Consider the following 24046-nt stretch of genomic DNA (forward strand, 5'->3'; position numbering starts at 1 on the left):
CCTAAATTGCCTGCCCCTCAGCTGATCAAAATTGCAAACCCCTCATCTGAGGCAGAGGAGAAGCACTTGCATGAAGTCAAATAGATAAACTCAGCCCCTGACAACCCAACTCTGCACTGCAACAGGAGGCCCTGAAGCGATCCATGCTGCCAGCTCTGCCGGGGATAGAACAAAGAGCACATTTCATATCTTAAAGACAAAACCCACAGATTTCCTGCACGCAAAAATACACACACCCATTGCTGCTATGGCTGTCTCAGACAGGGAAAAGCTCCAAGAAATACAGCACCTTCATAAACTCTCTTGTAAGAAGGAATAGATCCTGCCACTCTACTAAGTACTAAAACAATTTAAAAGTTTTTAGGGACTAAGTGTAGAAATGCGTTTGAAAATCTGTCACACTCCTGTTGGTCACTTTGAGCAAAACTACTTGTAAAGACTTTTGACAAGTAGACACCTAAATATTAGATTTCTTTATTACTTGGCAGTAGCCAAAAAGGTCTGTAATCATTTATATGGGCACATTTCTCAAGCTTACAAATTACTGTTATTTCTGAATCAACTTACTTTTACTTCAACAAGAAAAAGAAGAAGTAAAAAGCATAGTTTTAATAAGTGAGTTCTCCCCAGTTTTGACAAAGCACCACTTTCCTCATTAACAGCTGCTGCTACATAAGAAGGTGTCAGACTTGATTCTGTCTCTTCTGCAGCACCACAGCTGAACTTTTAGCAAGAGAAGAAAAACAAGAAAGCCACCATGAAAAGTTATGAAAATTGAGCCTGGCCTCAAGCAATCCCTCACCACATCACTGGCGTGGTCTCTGAGCTGGAGACCATGCCACTCTCACCAGAACAGCCAGGAAAGGGAAACAGTAGGTAGCACAGCTGCTTCCCAAACCTGTCCTTTACCCCATCCACAGATGGAAGATATCCAGGTTTTCCTCTTTTTTCTTCTCCTCTTACAAAAAAAAAAAGGTTGTAAATCCCTATGTCCTCCAGTGAGATTGACTTTGATATCCACCACACAAACACCAAGCCGTGTTGTTTAGGTGAGCAGAGGTCATCATCTCCCATCTGACCTGCTGGAGCACACTAACAAACAATTCCAGCTATCTCTGCTGCTGTGCTTGATGATCAAAGCTTTTCCCCGAAATAAAAAGATCCCAGGGTCTCCAAGACCAGCTAAGATGGGAAGAAGACCCTTCCCTTTCAGGATGCAAACACCACACAAGCTTTGTGTTAAACTGAGGCACAGCAGCAAGAATGCCTTATTAAATCCTGCAACTAACTTAATCAAGGAGTTCTAATATTCATAACTGAACTTAAAAGCACTACCCTCTGGGATACCAGAGAATTTCCCCTCAAAGAATGTTCATCTCATTGACAGCCCTGTTGCTTTTCATAATCTTGTTCACAAATTCAATCAAGCTCCAGGATAAAATCTAATCAAGCTGGACAAGCTGAATTGCAAGGGCTGTCGTTTCAAGTCCTTTAACGGGAGGTCAGCTCAAAGTAAGCCTCTGATGTCCCAGGACCTGAGCAGGATTATTTCATGTAATTCATTGCTGTAGGCACCAAAGATCATTTTAGTTCCCCAAACTATTTTTAATACTCACTCTAGTGGAGCATTTGATCTCTAGACAAGCTAGGTTTAGTCTTCGGTCTTTTTTGCTCAAATCCTCAGTGATTTCTCCAGGCACAACAGTGGCTCTCTCAGGTACAGGAAAAAACAGCTATTCACAAAAGTTCATGATTTTAACTGTTCTTCAACTGAAGTTTGTTCCTCTAGGAAACAGCACCATTCCTGAGAACTACTGCTGGTCTGGAGATACTGACCATTCCAAAGCAAATGTAAAAGCACCCACGCTGCCAGGGCAAAGGAAGACCTCATCATTCACATTTAAGACATGCTGTCACTTCAGTCTGCCCTCTGGAGACACCCTTTTCCTCTTCCCCTCAACTGAAAAAGCAAAATTTAAGCCATAGTCAAGATTAAGATCCTCTGCCTACTCCCCAGCAAACAGACACTAGGAAAAATTTACTCCCACAAAAATTAAATGAGAGAAGAAGCCCTTTCATAATTATTCAGTCCAGGCTAAACGATTGAAAAGCATGAACATAACTTATGATCTTGAAAATAAAACTCTTAACTCTTTTGAATGCATGCTGATATTGTAAGAAAGAAATGATTCAAAGGGTTCTTGGTTTTAAAGAACTTCAAATCCCATCCACGGAGCTCAGGAATCACTGGATAACACCTAAATACCATACATGACCCAGTGTGACATTGCAAACCAATGGGACCAGGGTTAGAGCACGTCCAGCCTTATCCCACCTGTGGCTCTCACCTGACTGCCTTCCTTCTGCTCACCAAGCACGTAAAAATCCTTCCTCAGGCTGATAGATCTGATGCAGATTCAGGGCAACTCTCTCTATGAAAGTGGTGGTGATGAAAAAAATGCTTTCATAACAATATCAGCCACAAACTTTATTTTAACTGAAATCTTATGAGGAGGACTCCGCTTTCTCCCGTCATCATACTTCACGGATAACAAGACAACGCATGGTCCCACTAGGCAAATCCTGAACACTTGAAGAGTAATTATTTCTCAGCTACTGAACAGATAAACAGAACTACCAAGTTTCCAGCCAGAAACCACTCCCCTTCTTCCTCTTGTTCAGCATGTGTAGCTCAGGCCATTTCCGATTTTGATTCCAGCAGGAAGAGCTATTTCAGCCAGTGCCCAGGAATAAGAAACTCAGACACCCAGACTCACTGGCTGCACTGCATTGAAAAAGCACTCAGAAAAAAAGCCACTGATTAAAGGGAGGCTGCCTTTATCTCCAACACACCAAACATCTGAAAGGATGTTCCCTCCCAGACACTTCAATGTATCCATCCTGGTTCCCTTCCTTTCTTTTTTTTTTTTTTTTTAAAAAAAAAGTAAAGTGTCTATTAAATAAAAGAAAGTGTTCATTTAACTATTCATCCAGACAGCTTCAAAATTAAAATATTTCTGCCCTGTCTCCTATCCCGGTCGGTCCCTGGTGACTATCTCCAATATTTTACATAACAATATGTCTTCCTAGAAACTAAGCTCTAGGGAAAATGAAGGAGTAAGGAAGCTCGGGTGTATTTATCAGGCTTGACACTTCCCATCGGAATGCAGCACTGTAAAACCATTTCCCTGACAAATGGATGGGCCTGAACTGAGTCACACAGCCCTGTGTCTCCCTCTCAGCCTCATCACTCTTCCAAAGAGGTACAGCTCTGAAAAGGGCTCCAAACCACAGATGGACTTGCAAGAGAGGAGCTTGCAGGGAAGGTGGGGACTGGAGCTACGTTACAGACACCAGCTGAGCTCCAGGGCTCTGCTGAAGAGATCCGTGCCACGCTTGTCCAGCTGTGGAGCAGCATTCCACCCCCTCCTCAGAGCCTGTCCCACGGAACGGGCACATCCCATCCCACAGCTCACCCCAGAGCACATCGCTGAGGAGCAGCTGCTCATCCGCCACCAAGGAGCCAGCACGTCACAGAAAATCTACTGCTGTAGAAGGGGAAAAAATGATCACCTGCTCACGTGGCAACTAGAACTGCTCAAGGCTCTTAAAGTGATGGAGAGTGTGGTCTTAAGAGCAGAGAGAAAAAAATAAAAAGCTCTGAAAAGGATGGGTTGATGTTAGCACTTTAAGAGGAATATTCCCTGCTCAGCTACAATTCTGCAGGTCACAAATTAACCAGAAATAAAATGCTATTACAGACTCTTTCACCAGCAGCCCAGTGGGTTGTTCTATTTGCTCTCAGCATTGTTTCCAACTCCAAAGCAGAAAGAAGCCATAAAGGGCAGGAAACAGCTCATCTATAAGCCAAAACCAGAAGAGTGGTTTTTTCCATGATGGTTTAACACAAGCTATGGTTTAGGAAAGTCTGTGGGGTTGCATGAAGAGAGAAGTCAGCCAGTAACCTTTTCTTTGGCTCCTGATCTCTGCTTCTCGACTGAGCACCCCAAGATATCCCAAAAGGGAGATTCCACACAAAGCCTGCCATGTCCCACACTTTTCCACCCAGCTCTTAGAGCTGAAGCACTAGGAAGGGACTTTGTTTCGGTGCCAGGTTTATAACAATTCATCTGCCACGCATATCCAGTGTTTGATGCTGGATGCGACGCTCAGCCTGGCTCACCGGGCAGCTGCTCGGACACCCCGGGCCCCAGGGCTGCTCCTGTGTGTACCAGGACTGGTTACACTGTAACTGGAACCAGACCTGCCTCCGAGCTGGCGTCAAACCCTGCTCCCAGCCCGGCCAGTTCCCTGATTTAATCACTGAGCAGCCTCAGAGTGCAAAATGTTCCAGCCACCCTCCAGGACCATGACCTTGGGAACCACAAACTCCACTTCACACAGGTGTGATTAAAAGGGCTAAAGCTGCAAATTTTATTAGGGATGGGAGAGGCACACCAGTGTTAGAATTCTCCATGCAGGACCTCAAATTCAGGTGCCATTTACACAGACAGAGACTCAGTGTTGAAGCCACAATTTTGCGTTGTTTCTCTGCTGAGGTCCTGCCCGTAGGTGCCCATGACAGACAAACATCCATGTTCACAGCCCAAATCTAATTCTAAATTGTGCTCAGTATGTTAGAATGCAGCACTATCCATTTCTTTATCTTTTTCAATACATCTTTATATCTATATAATTATCTATTATATTTCATACTTGTATATAAATATAATATATTTAATCAATTGTTCAAGCAATATAAATGTATTTATTCCAAATGGGTGCTGGATGCAGTTTCACCAACGCACACAGGTCTTGGCACTGCAGCACTGATACAGCAGTGCGACTCCACGAGAAATCAGGACAAAAATAATCTTTAATGTCATTAAAAAGCAAAGGAGACTTTGAGCACACAGTTCTAGACAATACCAGAAAGTGCTGGCCAGAATCTCCCTCCCCACAGGGTTTAAAAAAGAGATTTACAACTCTGTAGAGGAACAGACCCATTTCTCAAAGATTCAGATCACAAGTACAAACCTTGCAGCAAAGTTTGGGCTCCATACAACTATGGGATTTCAGTGCACACACAGGCAAACCTAAAGTCAATTTGTTTGCATGGGTTTCTACAACATAAAGATGTTTGGGTTCGATTGTTTGGGGGTTTTAAAAACAATTTCAAAACTCTCCTCCAACTCGTAAGGGAAGGGACAATACTAAGTTTTCTCCTGAGCTCCTCCGGTGTATCTAAACACCTGCATGTTGCAAAAAGAATCTAAATAAAAAACCACCAGCAACAACAAGACGCTCAAACCGCACAGGGCTCGAGAACACGCAGTTTATCGGCATTATTGGGGAAAACAGTCTTTCCAAACACAACACAAGGGAGGAAATTGTTTTTGCAATGCTCCACAGCTCCCAGAAGAGTGACCTCTTCTAGCCCCAGCCCCAGGCCGTGCTCTGCAGACTTGGACAGCACCAAATCCCTCTGCTCTTCAGAGATGCACAAGAGGAAGTGGTGACACTTCAGGCAGCCAAAGCTTCCCTTTTAAGCTCAGGATTGAGAAAAGTGCAAGACAGCAGAATTATAAGTTGCTCGACCATAATTCTAGCAGGAAACACTCTGCTCTTATCAGCACGGCTTCAAGCCACCCTTGTTATGCTAATCCAGCAACTTGCAAAGGCTGGAGCGCCCTTGGCAGAGCACCATTGTGAGAAAATAGTCCTTCGGTATTTGTTTTCATAGCAGCTACATCTGGGGGAGAAATTACTGCAAAGCTTCTACCTCTCAGCAGAACAGTGCATGGATCAGTTTGAGGGGCAGAAATGCAAGGTCCACACGCCCTGTGGAAGCTTTAGGTGCTTGGAGCTTCCCAGAGCCACACCTTGCAAATGAGTGTCCAGCCCTGTGTCACTTGGACACTGAGCAGATTTCATTAGTTAGGATTGCTGCTCCAGTGTGGCCCGGAGTGCCGGTGTTAGCACAGCAAGCAGCTCCCCTGTTCCCGTCACACCTGGTCTCCAGAGCAAAGCTGCCAACACTGCCCTGTAAGGATCACCCCATGCACGACTTCCATGATGCTGGGAGGTGCACTAAAACCAGCTCTTGTCTGGGAAAAAAGTGAGCCCCACAAGCTAAAAGCAAAAGTTGTGCCTTTTATAGAAGGCACTGACTGCAATTTGATTTCTCTGCTTGTGATACACTTAACCTTTTTCAACTTTTCACTGTTTATTTCACTGGGAAGTTTAAGCCACTTTGGACGCCTGCTGTTGATAATAGAGACTTCCCCCACTTCTCCACCCACTAAAAGACAATTCATCTCACAACTGCAGTTCTGCATTCTGAAAGCATCACATCCTCCCACCCACAGACAGCCTCACCAGTCAGCAGTCCTGGGTCTCTGACCTTGGAAACCTTAAACACACAGAAGCCTTCCTTCAGGGAGGCTACAACACTACTCACTGAGGCCAAAGCTATAAAGAAGAAGGAGGAGGAAGGATGTTTTCTTTCACTTCCCAAACTGGCTGAGAGGTCCCCCTTCACAGTGTAATCCTGAGCTATTCTTCCCACCAACTCCCTTTTCTCTTGTCTCTACCTAGCTATGCTGAGATTCCTGTATCCATTGTGTATTTCTGCACTGCTACCTTTGGATTAATAACCAGTGTTTTTATCCATAACCACTCACAACAAGTGCTACAGCAGAAGAGCTCGACAGCTGAGCCCAAGGTGTTGCACAAGCACCCAACAAACCTCAAGGGAAATGTTTCTTCAGCCAAAAGAGCTGCTGTGGCCACAGCCCCGACACAGCACCTGCAAAAGGGCAGCCACCAGAGCAGGATTCACCAGCACCTGCTGAGGAACAGGCTCCAGTGCTCCTGCTCACCACATCCTCACTTGGCCTCACTGGGAAGGACTTGCACTTCTAACCCACAAACCAGCACCTTTTTCTTTCCCTAATATGTTCACAACTACTGACAGGCAGATTTTGGGTTGCAGCACCTTTCAGAACAAAAACCCAGCAGCACAGAGTCTTCAGTCTGCTGTTTTAAGCCTCACGTCTCAGGTCAGAAAACACAGCCCACAACATCCAAACTGGAAGGACGAGGAGAGATCCAACAGAGGAAGAAATCCAATGGGCAACAATTTCTTCCTCAAAAGAGGAAGAAATCCAATGGGCAACAGCCAGATGCCTCCTCCACTTACTACTCTGCTCTCATCTACTGCAGCTCTTTGAAGAGACACAGAGTCAGGAGAGAGTCCTGGCCTGAAAATTCTTGGGCAGGATTATTTAATCCAGCCTCCCACACAACATTCAGGCCACAGCCATTGATAGCTGAGCAACGGGTCATTCCTGCTATGAACCATCCCTGTGGTTGCTCTGACTTTTGGCCTGTCATTCAACACACACCTTGTGGTGCCTTAAAATGACTTGTGGGTGTTTGCAACATCAAGGTTGGCCACTTCCACTAACAACAACACAGACAGCATTTATCAGTCCTGCAGGGAGTACTCACACAAACCTAAAAATTAAATTAGGCTACTTAGAAACAGCTGTTAGTGCCAGATCAGCATTCTCAGGGAGAGGTTCCAGAATAACAAATGCAGAAATACATGATATCACCTTTTCTTGCTGCTGTGGTTCCTGGAACACATTTTCATCAAATCTGTACCAGGAACTGGTGCTTAGTTTCTTATTTGCCCGCTGTGTTTACTTTTATTTCAGTGTCTTTCACTGCTGCAGCTGCATGGACTTTCAGCCACCTTATCTTGACCAGTGAACCACATTCCTTGGCTTTACAAGCAACAGTGAGCACTAACACCTACAGTTACCTTCATGGGTAACACTTTGCATTTTGCAAACAGCTTTTCTGAAGCACCAAAACACCTTGTTACATGTGCAGATCAGCAATTTGCCTATTTGGAACATGATCCCCAAGTGGGATTCACCAGTGTGCAAAGCAGAAAAACCCCATGCTATGGATGAACTCTCCCATAAAGATTGCCACAAAAGGCAGGCAGGTGTATCACTTTGCGTGAGTAGTTTTAGACATATTGTTAAGCCAGGCCACACCGTACATTCAACTTGCACTTGAAATATCTCAGTCTTGAGATCCACCCTTCCCTACAGGGATATTTTCTTTCTTATTAGATATTTTCTTTCTTATTCTTAATAGACAGGTAATATAAGCCTCATCTGTGAATGCATTTTGAGTGAGCATCCTAATCAGGAACAAAAATCCCCTGCTTGCCCCAGTGTAGGATTCACAGTATCTCTTGCTGAAGCCCGTTCTCTAATCAGAGACCTCACTGATTGCAGGACCGGCATCAAAAATACAATTAAAAGAAGAGAGTCATGTCCTCCTCAGCAATTTTGTATCACTGCTAGTGATCAGGATCCCTCTCCACAAACTCAGCTCTCTGAAAACGCCATCACTACAAAAAGTGGTTCGGGCAACAACAGAGTTACAGCTGCTCTGACCAAGCCCATTCGATCGGTGGGGAACATTATCTTGACTCCCAACCTGGACAGAAAGCTGGATCTTTGACAAGAGACGTTTCACAGCACTTAAGGGCTGGCAGCAGTTGCCCAGAATTCTTCACCCTTTTAGCAGGTGTTAAAGCTCCTGGGAGAGAGCCAAGCAGCACTTTTGAGTGACTGAAGCAATCGAGTCATTCGTTACATCACCCAAACGCTGCGAAGAGTGAGAGCAATTCACTAGAAAGAAGTTTTGACCAGCCCCACGATAAGACACCCTGAAGCCAGAGCCCAAATATCTGCAATAACTCCCGTGTTTTCATGCTGCCTTTTATTGAATGAAAGCAAGTGGTGCATAAACTGCAGAACAAAGTAGAGCAGAGCAGCTGCTCAAACACTCTTACAAGGCACTCGGTAACTGTTCTCACTTAAATCTATGCAGCATAAAACCAACTACAATACCACTGGCAGTAAGTGTGTGCAAGTAAAGTAGTTCTCTTTCCTTTATGGGTCTGCAGAAGAACATTACATGGCCCTGTTTGTCTTCTCTTTAGAAGGAGCTAAAGACAGAGGCTTTTGATGGTTCTTCCCATCATCTCTGGCAGTAAAATAGCTCAAGTTTATACTAAAAGAGAGTGCAAGCTTGAATGCGTATTGAGAAAGTATTTTAATTTAACTCTGCAGACAGCATTAGTGGGGAAAAATGCAGAACTTTATAGCAGACAGACCTTACCATCTACGCACAGGAGGAGAAGAGTGCCCATGATTGGGAAGTGGAAAGAGGAAGGCAAGAGATGGCTAGAGTGCATCCCTGGTGCCTCCAGGGGTTTAATCTCATTATCTGAGACAAGGCAGCCCGAGATCAGTAACAGGCTCTCTGTGGGCTTTACCTTGCCTTGCTAACAACACAGATTCACCTTCCTAAGGCCTTGTCACGTTAGTTCAAGGACACAGCACACACGTGACCCTGTGCCCTTCCCCTGCCCTGTTCTCTGGGGACACAGCCCCTGGGTGCCACACACACGTCACTGCTTACCCTGCTTTGCTCCATGATAATGAGGGTACTTACATGGGGGGGCACTTCCCTTCTGAATTCTTTGTGCCCCCATCTTCTCTAGGTGCCATAATCCTGTTTTTGACACGCTGGTTGCTATGGAAGTGATTGTGTTGTCACTAGATTGTGCCCTCAGGTGGAAAATACGTAAGAGAAGGCACATGAACAGGTTTTTGCATACATTTGTAGAGATGATAGTGCAATCCCACGTGCAATGACTAGCAGCTTTAGCAGTAGCTTCCAGACACAGAATATGATCATGAGGGATAGCACAGCATCAAGTTTTCACTTGGTTTTCTCCTAAAAAAAATGAGATTTTGTTTCATTTTCCTGTCACTGGCTGCCACTATTTAATTTGAGACAGTGCCCTACAGCTGAACAGTACAGTCCCCGCCACTTTCCCAGGCTCCTGAAAATACTTCTGCACTCAAAACACTGTCTCTGAAGATCAGGGTGAAAGAAGTGGCAAGATCATATAACCAGGCTCCAGAGCTCCCAAGTGCCCTTTTGTTGATTACTGTCTTTTACAGAGCACCGATTTAGAGAGCAGAAGCAAGAGAGACAGATCGCCTCAGATCTGACACGCTTGGTGAGACGCATGACTAACTCAGCTTGAGCCAGGACGTGCCTGGAATGTGTAACCCCACCTGGAAGCCTTTCTGCCAGGGGCACAAGCTTGGGGGCTTATCTGGCTGCTGCCTGGATGGTGAATACAGCAAAGAGTGCAGTGAAAACAGCCTAAAGACCCTGCTCCTTGTGAGCAGCTGGGAATCACACAGGACGCTTTCCCACCTGCTGAGACCCCACTCAGCAGCACTGGGAGAGCTTTAGATGTTTACAGGCAGGATTGTGCAGGAACCAGCACCCCAAGGGCAGCACTGATGGCCACAAGCAGTGGCCAGCACCGTTCCCCAGCTGATGGTACGTGCACACACGTGAACTCTTCCTCCAGCCATCAGCTCACTCATCTTCATCAGCAGAAATACTGTCCTGGAACACAGAGAGCCACACAGGCCAAAGCACAGGTGTACCAAGAACAAGAGTCTCATCCCAGCATAGCTGAGGTTTTGACTACAAAAAGAATATACAATTTTCAGCTAACATCAAACTTTTCACCATGCAGTACTTCCTTAGAACAGCGCTGCGGTCCCGTTTCACACGCGTCCTGCTCTTCACAGGAAAAAAAAATATTCCTCCCTGAGAATGAAGTGAGGACAACAGCAGTTTCCAGAAGCTCTCAGCCCTGTTTACAGTGAGCCATATCCACAGCACAAGGCCATGACCAGGTCTAAGTGCAGCTACACAGAAAATACTCAGGATCTCTGTTTTCCCAGGAGACACAACCAGTGACGTGTTGGAAGGCAAGAGCATGTCAAAGGCTAGCTGAACACAAACTCAAGGAAAAAAGCCTAGTTGATCACATCCTCAAGGATGACAGCCTTGTAGGACTAGCTTTAGTATCAAAGAAGTGCTGATGGATGTGTTTGTGAGTAGGAAGCAAAGAACTAAACTGCTGGTGAATCCCAGCTGAAGGCACAGATGTTAGAAAGGAAGCTCAACGTTCACTGCATCTGACAAAGCAGCAAATTCCACTTTGGTAGGGAAAAAACAGACATGCCTGGTTTGAACTTGAACCTTGAAGAGCATTCAAAGCCCATCCTGGAAACTGGTTCTTTCTTAGGAACCTTTTTAATCAGGAACCGTGTTTAGTTTATTGTATCACATAATCAAGACCACCCTTGCTGGAGCCAGCACATGTAAACCAAACCTAATAATTAAGCCAGTGATGAGAGTCCAGCTCATAAATTACACTTGCAGAACTACATTTCACCAGTGGTATTCGTCACTGCTGTGGTCCAAGAGGTCACATCTCCTCCCATCAGCAGAAGGTGATTCAGATCTATCCACAAAAATGAACTTGTGTCTGCAGAGGACATTAAGAGGTGGGTCAACCGCAGGCAGAAGATGTCATATCTAGCAAACAGGGAGTAAATGTGTTTAGGACAGGAATAAGACAAACAGCCATGTCCCAGAGCAACATTTTCATGAGAACAAACTTAACAGCGATGAAATACTATAGCAGGTGACAGAATTTTAATAGCTGCAACAAAACCCACACAAAAAAGGTTGAAAGGGCACTGCAGCGAGACACACGTGACCCAGCAAGCAGTTGCCTCAGAAAGAATTTCAGACATAAGATACAACTGCAGAGACAAGAAGAATTAACATGCCAAGGGGGGATTAGGGTAACCAGATCCCCATACCTTCTCATCGTCCTCTGCTGGGAGAGGAGGCAAGTTCTCAGCTTGTCCCTTCCTCCTTCTCCCATAACCTCCACATCACCCGAGGCCAAAGCTAAGCTGCACTAATAAAAACAGCAGAGCCAGTGTAAACTGTCCAACCTTGTTACTTACACCTCAGCAGAACGCTCCCAGCATCCAGGATGGTTCACACGGCTGCTCCAAGAGCCGCCTGCTAACGGGGGGACCTTGGGAGCACCTCCCAGAGCACCGCCTGTTCACACGGGGAACTCCGCCAACAGCACCTGACCCATTTCATATTCATCATCCTCAGCTTGCCATTTCATATTGGAGCATTTAAAATGCCAAAGAGCCTGCGTTCAAAGGGATTTTTAGTTTGCAGCAGGTCAGGCTGAAAAAGCTCAAAAAAGCCCCAGCCTCAGCAGTGATCCAGAGGTTCACTGGTAGAGTACAAAACCTGCCCCAGAACAAGGTCTCCAAGACCATTCAAGAACCTCAGCAGGATATTTGCCAAATTGTACCTACAAAACTGAAAGGGAATTTTAACCCTGTAAATTTGCTGCTCCGGCTAATTTGTCTAGTCAGGTTGATCCAACGTTTGATGTCTAAGCTGTGGGAAATTTTAAATATATACATTAATAAGGAAAGGCCAGCTGACCCAGCATATTTGACCTCAGAGGCCAGGGATGAAACCCAGTCCTACCCAAGCTCCAGGGACTACTCAGTCTCATAAACCAACAACAACTCAGACTGTGTGGGGAAGGGATGGTAAGGACAAACAGAAGACAGCAGCCAAATATTGTAATACAAAAAGGCACACAAGAAGTGTTGTAAGGTGGTTTTAAAATAGCACCCTCATCAGAATTAAAGACTTCTGTTTAGCTACAGAAGTGTCAAACAAATCATTCCATCCTCACTGGATGTACTATCTGTGCTTTCCACTAAATTCAGACAGAAAAAGACCCAAAACACAGCTGATCCATTTTTTCCTGCCACCTACTCCAATTGAAACAGTTTCCCTCCCAAGGGAACATGAACATTAAGACTTGCCATTGCCTAGCAGTACCTCTAATCTACTCTTGTGCAATAGCTCCCTTTTTTCCAAGTCCAAAGTGATCATTGTCATTCTTAACCTTACTCAAGCTAAAAATCCTAAGGAAAAAAATATTTAAAAAGGAAGCCCATCTCTTCAATCATCTCTATCTAAGCCCAATGGCAGGCAGCTATCTCCATCCCTTTCCTTTTCCTGGGTCTGTGTCTTTCTCTGGATTCCTTGCACTTGACAGCCTGTCAGTCCAATGCTAAAAGGAAATCATATTATCAGGGTCTACCATGGCATTCACAAGGGTCAGAACTACAAGCAGAGATGCAATAGGGTAGAAATAACAAGTCCTTCCCTGAAATAATTTCAGCCTTCCCTCTAGTTCTCCTTCTGCAAAAGAAAAAAACAAACCACCCACGAGCATTTCAAAGGCACCAGAAGCAGCACAAGCTTCTCTCAGAAGACCCCAATCATCTGTTGCTGGGGGTCACACGTACAAATTAGTTCTGAAAATTACCTTGCTTCCCATTTCAGAAACAAGAAGAGATTACAAAATAATAGAAGTTCACTATTGATTTTCTTCCCCTGAAAGACTCAAAAAAAGTACCTGGTTTTTTCATTGTAGGCTTTTCATTGTAGGCTTTTCATTGTAGAACACCCAGCTATTCCCTAACTGCCAAAAAGCAGAATGGGCTCTGTGAGCAACATCTGCAACTGCTCCTGTTACACTTATTTTAAAAGTGTAATTCCCTCGGGTGCTAAAGGTTTAATACAATATTCCATATTAAGATCATATTTTCATTAGATTCTCCTTCCTCTTTTCTCTCTTTGAAAGTTACATTATTACACCTCCCTAGGAATAAAAAAATAAATATTTATAAGCAGGACAGCTCCACCCCTTCCTCTCAGCACACCACAAGGCAAGATTCAGCCAGAGGTCAGTCACAACACACACCCAGCTGCTTCTTTCATTTCTGTGCCTTTGCATGTTCCTCACCAAAAACCTGACCTGAGAAGAGTTCACCATATCTACACTTGCCAAAAAAAATCCATGATTCCTGCAATTGATGCAGCACAGCTTATTACAGCTGCAAACCGTTCCCGGGCTCTGATAATTATAAGCCCATGGCTGGGTGTCTAATTAAAGGAGGAATGAATTAATGAGTTTTACCAAAGGCTTTTGAGTCACCATTATAATTCTCACCCTTAATCGGCTGCAGGACACTCAAAGGACACCGTGAGCAGGATCAAGAGCAGAGAGGGAGGATAAACCACCCCCAGCTGATGCTTCCCCCATCACGTTCCTCTCCAGCACATCACTGTCATTCAGACCCCGGCAGCCAGATCAAACCCAGCAGGAAAACGCCTGGGTTTTTTCGGACAGCTGAATACAAAAACGCTTCCTGAAGCCGCCACAAAGCTCCCAGCAGCCTTTGGATGGCGAGAGCGGCGAGATGCCGGCGAGAGGCTCGGCAGAGCGCTGACGCCGGCGCTTCCATTCATCCCGGCCCCAGCCCCCACAATCACAGCTCAGTCCCAGGCTCCCAAGGAGGCAGAAATTGAAAACACGTTTTCATTGAAGCACAGCTTGAATTTCACAAATTCCATTGCTCCCGACTTTCTCAGCATTTCCTGGAGTGGACACCGTAAGAGCTGGGGGAAAGGGGATGGGGTAGGTAAGGCAGCGATCCTGTGTCACCGCTCTGACCGCGCCGGTCCAAAACCAGGCTGGAGGTGTTGTTAGAGGACACGAAAAGAATGGCACTCATACAGTCTGTAGTCAGGGCAGAAAGAAGGGAAGTTTATTTCCGACCTCAATTTATATAGATCCTGGACAATGTCCAGGGATTGGAGAATGAGGTTGCTACCTCTCCAACCCCACTGGTCAGACTAGAAATCCATCAATTGTCCTTCAAGGAGGAATGGGCAAAAAATCACTTTGTTTATGTTACACTGCGTGAGAAACTCCACTACAGAAATGCAAACGACTAGAAGGCAGAAAATCTCAAGGCGACAGGAGGCACTTGCAGCGAGGATGCAACAAAGACTATTCCTAAACTAAAGGATATGTATTAACCAGGAGCTTGAGGAGGAAATAAAGCAACAAAGTGCCTGGGAACAGTAACAGCTACAGGCACAGCCCCAGCGAGAAGCATCACAATTTCAGCCAGCAGCAGAAAGCATCTCTCTGGCAGACTGAGACATTCTTAGCACCTACAGCAAGTGTCAAAATTACCAGTTTATCATCTGCAGGAACCTGAGCACACTGTTGAACTTCAAGAAAGCTCACCCCGGGGGAAAAAAGGCGATTATAATCAGAGAAAACAGGTAGCACTGAGCAGGAGTTTTTTTCCACATGTACAGTTGGTAAGACAATCAACTCTGGAATTATTCAGGTGTGCTAATTAACACCCTATGGATAGCTTGGATACCATTAGCAATACTTTTAATGGCTCTGTCGCTGACACCGGCCTCCCTTTTCCCCCAACCCCAGCCTGGGCCTTATCTTAAGGAGCATTACATCATCTACTGCACCAAGGCCCCCTTGTAACAGACACTATTATGCAACTCAAGTGCCTCCATTTGGGTTTTGGCGTTATTTTGAATTTCGGCGTTGAATAGAAGGCTTGTTTAAATTCCCCGCATGAACAGCGGCATTTCACAGCCTGAAAAGGGCGTCCGTGCACAGACACCAACACCGGCATAACAACGCGCCTGAAATGTGTTACACACTTGTGAAACATCCATTCCCCACATGCCCGTTTCCCCTGGGCCAGGAATAAGTCCCGCATTGTTAGGGCTGATTAGCAATATCTTTCATCCCTAATTTCACACTACAAAGGGCTTTCATGCATATGCACGTGTGGCACCATTCTCGGCCATATCAGCCAGAAAAAGCATTTAGGAGTGACCAGGAAATCGCAATCCGAGGGCGCAGCTCCAGTTTAAGTGAAGGTGGAAAAGAGTGTCAGCTCTTTCCCTGGATTGCTCCAATGCTGCTCTCAACATTGGCCAAAAACCGCTCATTTGTTAAAATAATAACTTCAAAGAGGGCTGGCACACACAGCATCTGCTGGAGCAAGCAGCCTGATAAGCATGTGAAAGCACACATTACTGCAAATGTTACCCTCACACCCCGGCGCTTGGAGAAGGGAATGGCACAAGTATCGTGACTGAGTCCCACCAACTGCTCAGGCCACGGATTGCACGCTAACCTACTTTTCTTTTTTTTCTTGGAAGAGAATAGCCTTGCAGCCTTAGCACACAAATGACTACTTTGCAAAAACGTGCACATTTGCAGCTTACCAAACCCTAAAGCTCACAATTACCAGATCAGACTCAAAAACTATAAGTGGCTCATTACGCAGAAATCTTTAAAAAAAAAGAAAAAAAAGGTTTGAAATGAAAGCTTTTGCGACATGAAAGAGCTCTGTGTTTTGCTCTTTTCTAGTTTATCTAATGCAGGAAAAAAAGAAAAAATAGCATCAGCATGGCTCTGCCCCACAGCCACTATTCACTAGATACCTGGAGACCCTTTCGCCATGCAGCAAAAGTAATTTCTGGTTTGAGAATAAATGTAACCAATTCCTAGTTTTTCACTGCTGCAACACAACATCAGTCATCCCTTGAAGTGGAGGAAAGGATTTCTAACAGTGATGACTTTTTTTTTTCCCCCCCAGACTGTCACACGAATGCATCCCCAGGACCAGAAGTCTTGCATGAACTTGATCCTTCTTATTTTAGCTCATCTGTCTTGTGAATCATTGCCATCAGCTAAAACAGAGAACTGGTAGGATGACATACCCAGAAAGTGCAGACAGCTTTGCCAAGGGAGGAGCAAAGTTACCGGGCTTGGATATTATTATTATTTCCTCAACATACATCAATAAGTCCCTGTGTATTATAAGTCTTATTCACAGCTTAAAAGTGAGAACTGAGGCTCAGTACAGTAGGTAATCCTGATATATTCCAAAGTTATTCAGGTCTCATCTGAGTCTTAGAGCAAATAAATTCCCAGACATCATATCCAGCTATGGGAATCACATTCAGCTGAAAACAAGCCAACTTCTCCTACTCACTCAAGGGGAATGGGAAATCTCACTATAACTGGTGGAAAAGCCACTACTGGAAGTTAAAACAGAAACAAGAAGAGAACTGACAGTCACCAAGAGGTTAATGCAAAGGAGGTGCTGACTCCCCTCCACCCTAAGAAAATTAAGAGTGAGCACCACCTTACTCACTGCTTGCTTGCAACCATCAAAGCAAATTCACTCGCATCAAAGACTGTGAAAGGATGACTTCAGGAGAAGCTTTGGCCATCATCCTTGGGCCTTCAGCACACTCATCCTCACTGGCACAGGAGTGTCCCCTGGAAGGGGTCACACCGGGGTGACCGTGCAAGCTCTGCCACAGCACAGTCTTATCAAGGCAAATATCACCGACTCTGGACTTCACCCTTCCCCCCAAGTACAGGCTGCTGGGGGAAGGGGAGGAGGAGAAGAGAAATTAGCCTCGTCCTAGAAGAGAGAGAGGAAAACCAGACCAAACAGAAAGAACAGAAAAAAGACAGAAATTCCAAGGGTGCTCGTTCCTCCAGCTGTCTGCTCTGAAGATCCATGGCAAGAAACTGATGGGACACAGGCCCGTGACTTTCCTCCCTCTCGTACTCAATAGACAGGTTTTTGTTCACAGGTTCCAAAAGAAACGTAATCCCAAAATACAAGTAAGAGATCAAGAAGACTTGTGGCACAGCCCCTTAATCCGCATTCAGAGCCTTGGGATTAAGTCAGAGAAAGCACCTGACTTCCCACCCTTAATCTCCAGAGTCATGCCTAATGGGATATGTTCTTCTGGGTGAGAATTTCTCACTTTCCCTAATAACAAAAAATAAAGAACACTAAAAAATCCACACCAACATCTGCTTTAAGCACTGCTTGCTTTATTGGATCAACATTTAAACAAAGGTGCTTTGTTAACGTGGAGACCACAGATGTTCCTCTGCTCAAAAAGGTATGAAGGGGAAAAGAGCAAAAAGAGAAAAGACACAGTAAGACTGAACTGAATTTGCTTAGCCCTTTCTCCAGGCTGCTAGAGATCAGGTTTTGCAGACCAGGAGTCATATGGTGTTCCCCACATGTGGATAAAAATGGAGCATCCTCAGGAAGACAAATGTTGTGTAGGTGCAGAAGCAGCAGGGTGCCAGTGGCTGGCCACCACAACCAGACACGTTGTAAACTCTGGTTCTGGTCTTCCAGCTGAGACCAGCACGGTTCCTTCAGGGCACCACGTGCTCCATAAATGTGTCTTAAGACTGGGAAGCTCACCAGGCTGGGAACCAGCATCTTCTCTGTGCAGGAGGAATACTTCGAGGATCCCATCCAGAGGAAGCGAGCACGGTTTACGTCTTTACTTACTCACCTGCATCTCCTTTCCTCCAAGCACCAAAAGATGTTTCACATTTCTCCAAGACACCTCTTACCCCTCTGTGCTCTGCTGAAACCATGCATTAAGAACATTACTTATTTTGACTAGAGTAAGGTAATCTACAGCCAGCCTTTCCAGAAACTGTCGGTTCTCAGGAGACCATTGGAAAACGTGGCAGCACAGCATGGGTCAGCAAAACAAAGCGAGGCTGCAGACAGAAAGCTGGCAAAGGTGGACTTTTTTCCTCTCTGCATACCATATGCTGCTGCATGACTGGGTGAATGGTCAACAGAAAACATCTTATGTCTACCTTTGGTAGAAATCAGCCATCAAAAATTGCCTCGGTTCCACATTTTTAGTTATTCATCATGATGCAGCTCCTCAGTAAAGGCTCTTCCAGATCAAAGGCAGAAGAGTCAGAGCACAGCACCAGTTTGCTGATAGGAGGCATTACTGCATGGTTACTCATGCAGCCAACACTGATGAGTAAAGGGAAGAGGGAATTTACCAGCAGTCCTTAAAAAAAATCAAAACAATGTCAATTTCATCAGAAAACATTGGATTCTACTAACAGGGGTCACTCAACCTTTCTGGAAATATGAGCAAACTGGCGCTACAGCAGGATAGCTGATCAGACCTTGGAAGGGGTCCATCTGTTCTTGAAAGAAAGAAACCTTCAGTCCAACCCCTTTAAGAAAGGCACATTACCCTCTGACTTTGAGCCAACTAGACAAAAACACGTCATCCAACTTGACTAATACACATGTTTCTAATTTACAGAAAGACTCTTGGTTTCAAAATTGAAATAAGATGCCAGTACAGTAGAGGAAGTTCTAAAACAACCTCTATAATCCAAGTTTTTTGGCAGTTTGGGCTCCATCAAGTTTCTCCGGCCAAGAAATCCTTCCAAAGACGACATTAGCTGTTATGTGTAGGAAAACAGCCTCACAGAGCCAGAAAGTACCTGACAGAATTAATTCCTTGCTGAACCTTTGGCTGTGGGTTCAAACACACATGCCTTGGGTTAGAGTCTGCAAGCCAAAACAAGGGAAGGATCGCTGGGCTTACACAGCACCTCTCCCTGCTGGATCCCTTCTCAGCACACGCACAGAGGGAGAAAAAGAACACTACGACACGAAAGCACTGACAGATGTATGATAGGAAACTCCTGGGTGACAACACTGAAGAGAGCATCTCAAAGCCAAGGACTAGAGCGTGCCCTGCTCTTGTCACTGCTCCCTTCAGCACGATTCTGCATCTTAATTGGTGTGAATCAATCATCAGTCATCTTCCAAACAGCTGCCATTACACCTACTAACCATGCATCTGCAGTTCTGACTCGTACCGAGAAGGCACGAAGCGGTGCAAGGGAAGAGTTTCAAAGATGCTGGAGGATTTTTCTTTATTCTAGCCTGACTCACACATAGCCCATGCGTTTACATAGGTTTGTGTCAACATCACCAGTTTCCAGCGAGGAAGGAAAAGCAGAAACTCCAAAGTGCTCCGTGGCTTAGCTCTTACAGCCTCTTTTCTTCTTCACTCTTCACAGTGCTTTTCTCAGCCCGCAGACTCCAGAGCTAAAGTGCTGTAGTCTCTTTTTCTGTCAGTATACAGACACCCTGACTGGAGCAGATATCCCATTACCTGTTGTTGCGCTGGATTACAAAGCTTTTCAGCTTTGTTATTTCTTTCCAGCACCTGACCTCCACACTACCTCAAGGCTCTTAACCAACTCTACCCTGAGAAAGAAAGTGAATTCAACGCCATGCAACTAAGTCAGTCACAGGCTGGAGCACTTACATTGCTAAACAAATTCAACTAGTGACAGCAGCAGTCTCAGGACCATCTCGCTGGGCCAATCAGCTGAACTGGAAAGTAAGTGGACAGTACTGGTAAGATCACCATGATTTGATCAGCAGCAAAAGGCAGGGAGACCTGAACTGGTATCAGCATGATACCGTCAGGAGGAACAGGAGCTCTGCTCCATTTTTACATTCCCTTCACTCTAGAATTTGTGACTCACTACACAATGAAAAGGCTTTGCAGAGCACTGCAGTATGACTCAGATGAGAATACAGCCAGAACAAAACTGTTCATATCAAGATATTTTCAACCCCAATGATTCATGGGAGGATTAGGAAAAGAACCGGTGTGATAAGATCCTCTGTAGGGAGGACTATGGAGCAAGTCCTGCAAGCAGCACACGAAGGCAGCTCTGATAGGACTCACCAGCATGCCAGACCCCTGCAGAAGAAGGATCACGACCTTCATTCTACATGAGGATTCACCTCGATTCCCCCAGAAAAAGAAAACAACTGCTTGTTGTGGCAGAAGCAGAGCATCTGAAGGACATCAGGATACGCATACATTTTTAAACAATCTAGCCCAGAGTGGAAGGATCTGTTCTGCTCCTCCACACTCACACACACTGCTCTAACCTAATGCAACAAGATATGCTGTGGGAGAACATAAAGGGTAAAGTAACACCAAGAGAGAGTGTTTTAGAGCCCGACTCAGGTGAAGGAGGTATGCAGCCAAAACCTGCAGCTGCACTGATCTCAGCCCTTGGCAGCAACACTGCCGTGAGCATTTCTCATGCTCTCAGACAAAAGGAGGAAGCCCCGGTAGGTTGGTACACAGTGGCTGCAGCCGCCTTGAGACAGCCCAGCGCACAGCGGGCGTCCCTGCTGCTCTGGCCAAGCCACTGCTTGGGACACAACAGCAGAAGCAGCCACTGGACCTACACCCTGCCAGACATCCCCCATCACCCAGGGTCCCAGAAGACTTAACAAAGACCTGGACTTCAAAGACTGGCAGTTTGTGCTCATCTGCCCACCTTCAGAGAGGCTTCAGGGCACGATCGCTGGGCTGCTGCCTCAGGGGAAGAGCGGCTTGGCATTACACTAATCCTGGCTAGGCAGAGGTGCAAAGCCTCTTCAGGCAGCAGCCTCCTCACCTGCAGCAGCACGTGGCACTGCAACAAGTGGCAGGACGACATGCAAGCCCAAGCCACTGCATCCCACTTCTGGCTGGAGTGGAATGTTCGGTGGATGCACAATTTCAAAGCCCGTCATGGAAACACGAGTACAAGAAACAGGTGGGTATTTACTGTGAGGTTACTAAAGGGAAGAGTTTTGTAAGGAAAACGCTGCTTTCCAGTGGTCACGGGTTGGGAAATCTTTTCTAGAGAAGCAGTGAAGAATCAGAAAGGGTACATCGCTTCCTTCCTCAAAACACGTCAGAATGGGACTGGACACTGAGCCCAGCTGTATGGCTATTTATGACAACAGTCCAGCTACCTGATGAATTGGAGACACATAATTTAGCAAAAGTAATCCTTCCTTACTGCAGCTAGGGACACCCTTACCTGTCCCCATAAACTTCATCTAGCACCCACCCACTGACCTCTCCTCAGCCCCTGGGGAAATCAAATGCAGTGTGTAGTTTAACAGTTCATAATTAAGAATCAGAGTATCAATCACTAATGGAATAAAAACCAAAAATATACACAATTCGCACCGGTGAGACCTACAAAGTAAAGAAAAATAAGCCAATGTTAAAATTAAAAGATGGACTTCCTAATTTTGAGGATGTATATGCTCTCACCTGTTAAATATGAAAGGTTCCTAAAGATAAGGGAAGACAATGCCAGCACAGGCTGCAAACAGAGCAAGAGGTGCAAATTCATGTTAAAAAAAAAAAAAATCTAGAATTGAAACCAAACGGCCTTCAGAAGCATTTAAAGCACAAGAGAGCATTTAGCATTACAGTTCCCAGTCCTGGATTAAGTTTCCCTGTTTCACTGCATTAGAATTAATCTATGTGCCCACGAACTCCAGAGTCAACTTGCAGAGCCACAGCAGCGGCGTTACATAACCACTGATAGCAGAGGCTGCAGTGCCAGAGCCTGCTTGCTACCCCTCACCACCACCAAAGCCAGCAAAGCTGCTGCTGCTCACAGCATTCCTTCGGTGACAGACGCCTCAGCAATCCAGACCTTCGAGTTTGGATTTGATAAGATGTTTTCTTGCGAGCTGATGTTAAGACTTAAAAGGCCACTGACTGCTGTGCAAGAAGTCCTTTATGTCATCAGGGGAGGGGAGGCAGCTACACAGGAGGAGAATAGCAGAAGGCTTTAAGTGGGAATATGATTACTGTAGAAAAAATTATCTGACAAACAAACACGGCCCCAGATTATCGCTAGGAATGCTTTTAAGCAATTTGAGTGAAAACTGGTACATCTGCTGTCTATTCGAAAGGTCACCGAGTGCTTATTTCATGATAACACACTCCCAAGAAGATCTTTCAATGAACTCTTAACTTCTGATCTCCAGGATCGCATATCCCTTGTTTTAAAGGCAGCTACCCTCTGAGGTCATGGAAATACAGTTCAGCTGCTGTGCAGCGTTACATCTGCATGTGGCCATCTTGAACTCTGCTAAGCCAAGGGAACAAAAACAAATTAACAAATTGAAGCCTCAAAATACGAAGTTACTCAAAAGTCCCTTTGATTTACCAGTATAAAGATGTTTCTTTGTATCTACCCATGGCTCTTTAAATACATCTCTCACATTTTGCTGGAGCTTCATCCCTCAGATCTGTTCATCTTTTAGAACAAAAAGCCAAAACACACTGCTTCTTAAAGTCTTTCTAATACCTTCTACTTCTAGGATAAACAAGAACTGCTTAGATGCTTCAGCCTTCATGCCTGTGTGCACGATAGCAGGCTGTGCATATAGGACGCTGCAAGTATGTTCAGAAAAGCAAAATGGTGTTTTCAAAACCAGAGACCGTGGCAAAACGAGGCAGCAGAGTCACTGCAGCTCTGTTCCAAGATGACAGCAGAGAACACAGATGTTAGGGCACACAGATTCACTCCACAATCATTTTAATTACATGCCTAGCCAACCAAGCACAGGATACGGGCTAAGCAGCATTAAAAAAAAAAAAAAAAAAAAAAAAAAAAAAAAAAAAAAAAAGCTGCACACACAAGTATTCTGCGAGCATCCTCCTGTGCACTTGATGCTAACGCCACTCTCGTGCATTAAGTCATCTGTTTTCCAGCAGGCAGGCAGCCGATTTCGGAAAGGCGCTGCTGGCTCCTCTGCGGGGCTGGCGGCATCAATGGGGGCGGTGAGCGGAGCCCGCACAGGGCTGTCACAGCCGATGCTGGGCTGCGGGCAGGGCACGGGCACCGGGCCGGGACAATGCCTCGGCCTGGGCAGCGCCGGGACCCCGGCGGGGCACCCAGCAGGGCCGGCTCCTGCCCCGCTCCGGGCTCGTGTCGCGATCCGGGCACGCTGGGGCTCGGCCGAAGGTTGAGCTCGCTGAATCTCGGAGGGCTTTTCCAACCTCAGTGATTTTAATCGGTCTATAATTGCAGACTTCACCTTCTCCCAAGAAGAGCTCGGGCTCCGGGCAGGCTGGGGGTTGCTGCCCATCCCGCCGGGGGTGCTGACCTCCAGCCCCGACAGCGAGACCCGCACCGCGCCTCGTGCTGCGGCCAGGGAGCGGGGGGCACACGGCACCCACGGACACCCACCCGGGGAGCCCCAGCGGGGGCCGCACGCCCCCTTCTCCTCCTCCTCCTCCTCCTCCCCCCGCGGGCCGAGCCCCCCGCGCCCGCTGCCTCCCGCACGCACCGCGGCCCCCGGCAGACCCACCTGCTGGTACTCGGCGTCGTGCGGTCGGAAGTCGGCGGCGGTGAGCTCCCAGCGCAGGCTGAGGTGCGGCAGGCGGTGCAGCAGGCTCACCCACCAGGGCGGCGAGTAGCTCACGCCCGCCATGCCCG

The 24046-nt window shown here is 46.1% G+C and overlaps 1 protein-coding gene across 3 annotated transcripts in view; it reads right to left on the minus strand.

Annotated features, from left to right (window-relative positions):
• The window catches only part of TTYH3 (tweety family member 3), a 75480-nt gene extending 51434 nt beyond the window's left edge, over nt 1-24046 (minus strand). For all 3 annotated transcript variants that reach the window (XM_040078780.2, XM_040078778.2, XM_040078779.2), the window contains exon 1: nt 23919-24046. In XM_040078780.2, the coding sequence (XP_039934714.1) occupies nt 23919-24041 (123 nt within the window). In that variant the 5' untranslated portion in view covers nt 24042-24046. The remainder of the gene's footprint in view (nt 1-23918) is intronic.

The sequence above is a fragment of the Hirundo rustica genome, chromosome 15 (assembly GCF_015227805.2).
Source record: "Hirundo rustica isolate bHirRus1 chromosome 15, bHirRus1.pri.v3, whole genome shotgun sequence".
NCBI lineage: Eukaryota > Metazoa > Chordata > Aves > Passeriformes > Hirundinidae > Hirundo > Hirundo rustica.